This window comes from Aulostomus chinensis, chromosome 19 (genome assembly GCF_037954235.1).
Source record: "Aulostomus chinensis isolate RoL2024-O1b breed Wild chromosome 19, RoL_Achi_v1.0, whole genome shotgun sequence".
In the NCBI taxonomy this organism is placed as follows: domain Eukaryota; kingdom Metazoa; phylum Chordata; class Actinopteri; order Syngnathiformes; family Aulostomidae; genus Aulostomus; species Aulostomus chinensis.
In genome coordinates, this window is record NC_141338.1 from 753,402 (window position 1) to 759,092 (window position 5,691).

Below are 5,691 nucleotides of genomic sequence, written 5' to 3' on the forward strand. Positions count from 1 at the left end.
CAGTGGACATGAGTGGTCATCAGTGGACATGAGTGGTCATGAGTGGTCATGAGTGGTCATCAGTGGACATGAGTGGTCATGAGTGGACATGAGTGGTCATCAGTGGACATGGGTGGACATGAGTGGTCATCAGTGGACATGAGTGGTTATCAGTGGACATGAGTGGTCATCAGTGGACATGAGTGGTTATCAGTGGACATGAGTGGACATCAGTGGTCATGAGTGGTCATCAGTGGACATGAGTGGACATCAGTGGTCATCAGTGGACATGATTGGTCATCAGTGGACATGAGTGGTCATCAGTGGACATGAGTGGTCATCAGTGGTCATGAGTGGTCATCAGTGGACATGAGTGGTCATCAGTGGACATGAGTGGTCATGAGTGGTCATCAGTGGACATGAGTGGTCATCAGTGGTCATCAGTGGACATGGGTGGTCATCAGTGGACATGAGTGGTCATCAGTGGACATGAGTGGTCATCAGTGGACATGAGTGGTCATGAGTGGTCATCAGTGGACATGAGTGGTCATCAGTGGACATGAGTGGACATGAGTGGTCATCAGTGGTCATCAGTGGACATGGGTGGTCATCAGTGGACATGAGTGGTCATCAGTGGACATGAGTGGTCATCAGTGGACATGAGTGGTCATGAGTGGTCATCAGTGGACATGAGTGGTCATCAGTGGTCATCAGTGGACATGGGTGGTCATCAGTGGACATGAGTGGTCATCAGTGGACATGAGTGGTCATCAGTGGTCATCAGTGGACATGAGTGGTCATGAGTGGTCATCAGTGGTCATCAGTGGACATGAGTGGTCATCAGTGGACATGAGTGGTCATCAGTGGACATGAGTGGACATCAGTGGTCATCAGTGGACATGAGTGGTCATCAGTGGACATGAGTGGACATCAGTGGTCATCAGTGGACATGATTGGTCATCAGTGGACATGGGTGGACATCAGTGGACATGAGTGGTCATCAGTGGGCATGAGTGGACATGAGTGGTCATCAGTGGACATGGGTGGACATGAGTGGACATGAGTGGTCATCAGTGGTCATGAGTGGTCATCAGTGGTCATCAGTGGACATGAGTGGTCATCAGTGGTCATGAGTGGTCATCAGTGGACATGAGTGGACATGAGTGGTCATCAGTGGACATGAGTGGTCATCAGTGGACATGAGTGGACATCAGTGGTCATGAGTGGTCATCAGTGGACATGAGTGGACATCAGTGGTCATCAGTGGACATGATTGGTCATCAGTGGACATGGGTGGACATCAGTGGACATGAGTGGTCATCAGTGGACATGAGTGGACATGAGTGGTCATCAGTGGACATGGGTGGACATGAGTGGTCATCAGTGGACATGAGTGGTCATGAGTGGTCATCAGTGGACATGAGTGGTCATCAGTGGACATGAGTGGTCATGAGTGGTCATCAGTGGACATGAGTGGTCATCAGTGGACATGAGTGGACATGAGTGGTCATGAGTGGTCATCAGTGGTCATGAGTGGTCATCAGTGGTCATCAGTGGACATGAGTGGTCATCAGTGGTCATCAGTGGACATGAGTGGTCATCAGTGGACATTGTAGCACGAGCCCATGAGCAAGTATCACGCACGGCTTCGTCAGTCGTGAGCGTATCCATGAGAGCGCGTGCAGGTCGTTAATTTTGACAGTCCTCTGAGTTCTTTATTCGTACAAAGACATCATTACAACTTCACAGTCACACTTAAATATGAAATAAATATTCAAATGAGTCAACGTACATACAAGCTACTCGTTAGCGCTGGCTAGCGAATGTTAGCATGTCATCTAGGAAGGCGGTTATGTCACTTCCTGCTGGAATCCTTTCTGTCTGGAATATTTCCAACCGCAGCAAATGAAAGGAATCTTTAGAATCCAGAAACTAAAAGTCCAGTTAGACGTTTTTGAGGTGATCTCTCCCTCTCTCTCTGTCTCTGTCTCTCCCTCTCTCTCTGTCTCTCCCTCTCTCTCTGTCTCTGTCTCTCCCTCTCTCTCTCACACACACACACACACACACACACTGCAGTCTAACTGATTGATGGCATCTGACTCCTGATGTTTTCCTTGCCGACCAGTGACGTGGCTGAAAGCCCAGCGGCGCCGCCATCTTTCCCTTGTACAGTGAAGGGGAACACCTCTCTGGTGAGGCGTGACAGGAAGCACGGCATCTCCTTCTTCCCGGCCAGCTGGCGACCTTTGGCCTGGAAGGTGTAGGCCACGCTGTGGGAGAGGCGGGTCATGAGCCGAGTCAGCTCCAGGTTGCAGTTCTCCTCCTCCTCTAACAGAGTGCAGAAGGTTTGCAGGAAGATGGATCCCAGCGGGTGTGAGAAGGCGGCGTAACCTGAGGTGGGAGGGAACAATCAAATTGGCCGCCATGTTCAGTGTCAGCCAGCACGCCACCTGGTTTCCTGAGTGAACGACAAGATACGACCTTCTCGGGTCTTTGCTGCATTGCTGACTGTGTAACATCAATTTCGCAGTTCAGAGATGTTGAAACTCCAACCAACAGAACATCACGGTCACCTGGTGGCGTGGCGTACATCACCGCCATATCCACAGGAACACTCAAGTCCTGGCAGATGCTGCCATCTGTGTCATCAGCAACAGAATCCACCTCTACGCCGTCATCCAGACCGCCTCCCCGACACGCCTGCGGACACCAAAGATATTCAGACCGCCCTTCTGAGCCCCTAACACTTCCTGTCACATGATCACGTCCGTCACCATGGGAACAACACAATCATAACTACAAGCTGAGAAGCTGACTGATGCTAGTGCTGTCTTATGAGGATGTGCCTGAAGTGTAACCACGATAACCAGAGCTGAGGCCCGTTGTCATGGCGATGGTTTCGTACCTGTATGAGGAACAGTTTGGCTTTTCTCTCCATCAGCTCGTTGTCGAAGTATCTGAAGATCCGCGAGAGCCAGACCGGCTTCCCGTCCGCCCCGAACACACAGCCGTCCTCGCCGTGCGATGACAGCACCGCCAGGAAACACTCGTCAACTGGCCGCCGGCTCTCTGCAGCACAATCACGCCCCCTCGCTTAGTCACACACACATATCAGCCAGTGGAATGCACATGAACCTGCACACACGCCATTCACACGGCAACAGCCAGACGAGTCTTCAGGCCCGGGGACATTCTGGCGGCGAGGAGTTTAGCTCCAAATCAACAGCCGCCAGACAGTGACGGCCTTTTCATCTCAGTGGCTGCACATCACTTCCTCTCTTTCTACTTCATTTAGCATCGCTCAGGTCCACAAACTCGTCCACAAACGTGCTGATTTACACTGCACACGCGTGTACCGACATGGAGTAGGTCACTGACTGAACATCTGGCTGAAATACACAAAAACAACAGAAAGTTGCAGGAAGAACACGCCTTTGAAAATGATGATTATTGATGTTGACGCTGCCATGAACGGAGGGTTAGCGGTGAGAACAAGTTCACCTTTGCAAAAGAAACTGGAAAGTTTTGTCTAAAACCTGTGCCAAAATACTGCTAATACTCACAAAATAATAAGTACGATCCTAAATGACAAAATTCTTGTTTGAAGATATGCAAATGTAATTAATGCAGTCATTAGAAGCTGATGACATCATCAGTCGTCATAAAGGCCTTTATCAGTCATTGATAAGAAGCTTGAATTCATGCTAGTCATTACACGTCATTACATAACTTGGTCCCTGCGCTGGTTTTAGTTGCAGTTGTTTTGCTAGCAGTTCAACACGCTAGCAACATGCTAGCAACACGCTAGCAACATGCTAGAAACACGCTAGCAACATGCTCAAAGCTGATATTAAGGAGATGATTACGCGGTGCAAGCTGTGACGGCTGATGTCACCGACCAGATCCTGTAGGTGCCACTCAGACAAACACTGGCTCAGGAGTTTATGACCCAGCTGAGGCGTTTAGTGTCATGTGACCACATGGGTGTGGAGCCATCCAATCAGACATGGATTTATCCTCACGGCTGTTAAAAACATGTTTTATTGTGAGTCAAATATGTGAACCCAACAAGTTGAATCTGTTTAAGTGTGACATGAGTCGGGCTTCGCTATTGGCTTGTCTTAACAGGCACAACACAAGTCCCGCCCACAAGACTCAACAAACAACAGTTTGGGATTGTCCCTTGGCGCTGATGATGATGATGATGATGATGATGATGATGATGATGAGGTGACACGCGTGATATTAACATGCAGCCACTTTTTTTTCTTCTGTCCACATGTAAACATGCTGCTTGTCGTTATTGTCGTTCTTTAGTTCTTTCATGAATGCACCCAAAGCTCCGCCCACCACCAATAAACTCAGATAGACCAGGTTCTGAGTTCAGTGCGTCTTCGACCAGAATGATGTTTGGCGCCAGCGCGCTGCTGGCACCTGAATGTGTTCTGTACCTGTCAGAAAAAGCTGGAGGATCTCGTCGCTGCTGAGGTCATCGTGGACGTCCACCGCGAAGCCCAGCTTGCTGAGCGTGCTGTGGAGCCTCTTGGTGTCCCTCTTGGCACCGGGTCTGCGGCCCAGCCTCACGCCAGGATGGAACTGGCTCACAGACACCAGCACTGCCCGGTTAGCCTGGTGCCGGTCCTCGGTCGGCCCCCTCCACTGCTGCATTCTCCAGACGACCAATCTAAAACTACCGACCTGCCGGGCAACACCCGTCTGTCTGGTTATATCTGCACCTGCCCCCCAGCACAGCTCCTGGCCACGCCTTCGTTCACACCTGTCACACCTTATATGGTCTTCTTCCCCCAATAAATGCTCACGAGCTGAAGAAACACTGTTACATAATTGTCTTTTCCTGCGTGTGTTGGGAAACAACATCAGCGTCTCCCTCCATCTGACATGAGTCAACGTGCCTCAGCTGACTGCCCGTAAAAGCTGCACCCAGTCTCTCTCACACACACACACACACACACACACACACACACACACACACACACACACCTACCAACTTCAGTTTCACTTCAACTGTTGATTCCGACAGGATTCATAAATTCAGAGCAACGTGAGGAAGCACAGGTGGGACAGCAGTGAGGGGCCTGACAGATGTGCAGGTCTCCAGCTGCAGACCCCACCCGTCCATCACTGAGGGGACCAGAAGTAAACGCTTCAATATTATGACAATTCTTTTTTTCTCTCTCAAAGAAGTCAAATGTTTGCTGCTTTCTTTATTTTTGACTTCCAGACTGACACCTCAGACGTGGATCACCTGGCCATGAATCATGAACGGAGGTAGAAGTGGGACGAACCGCCGCCGCCAACGCAGCACAGCTGAGGGGTTTCATTCCTAAATGGTTTGAGTTTCACGGGTTAATACCCGACAAGCCCAACCCTCAAAGGAGTTTATCGGCGTTTGTGTCGATCTTTAGGAACACGTGCGCTTTAAAGCGGCATCGTTACCTAGCAACCAGCCACCAGGCCGTGTGCTTCTGACTGGACTGTCGTTCACAGATGACGTGAGACGGTGTGGCTCTGGGTCCATCAGATGTGCTTCACTCTAGACGACGTGGACAGGAAATCTTGGTGACTATCGGCCTGTTGCGGCCCCTTTACTGATCTAATAAATACCGGGGTTCTGGTCCCGGTTCTGGTGCTGGTGGGCGTCGCAGCTCGTAAAACTCCACACACACAAACAGAAGCTCAGCAGTCATCGTC

At 50.3% G+C, this 5,691-nt stretch overlaps 1 protein-coding gene across 3 annotated transcripts; it reads right to left on the reverse strand.

Annotated features, from left to right (window-relative positions):
- Positions 1 to 1,645: 1,645 nt before the first annotated feature.
- On the reverse strand, positions 1,646 to 5,543 carry casp17 (caspase 17, apoptosis-related cysteine peptidase). 3 transcript variants are annotated; one of them, XM_086187401.1, is made up of 4 exons: positions 4,431 to 5,543; positions 2,885 to 3,048; positions 2,553 to 2,679; positions 1,646 to 2,437 (listed from the first exon to the last, which is right to left on the reverse strand). In XM_086187401.1, the coding sequence occupies exons 1-4, from the start codon at positions 4,855 to 4,857 to the stop codon at positions 2,025 to 2,027; spliced, it is 1,131 nt and encodes a 376-aa protein (XP_086043527.1). In that variant the 5' UTR covers positions 4,858 to 5,543; the 3' UTR covers positions 1,646 to 2,024. The 3 variants fall into 3 exon arrangements, with proteins under 3 accessions (XP_086043527.1, XP_086043528.1, XP_086043529.1); XM_086187402.1 differs by having other exon boundaries at positions 1,647 to 2,370; XM_086187403.1 differs by having other exon boundaries at positions 2,161 to 2,370; positions 2,461 to 2,679.
- Between the last annotated feature and the right edge of the window lie 148 nt (positions 5,544 to 5,691).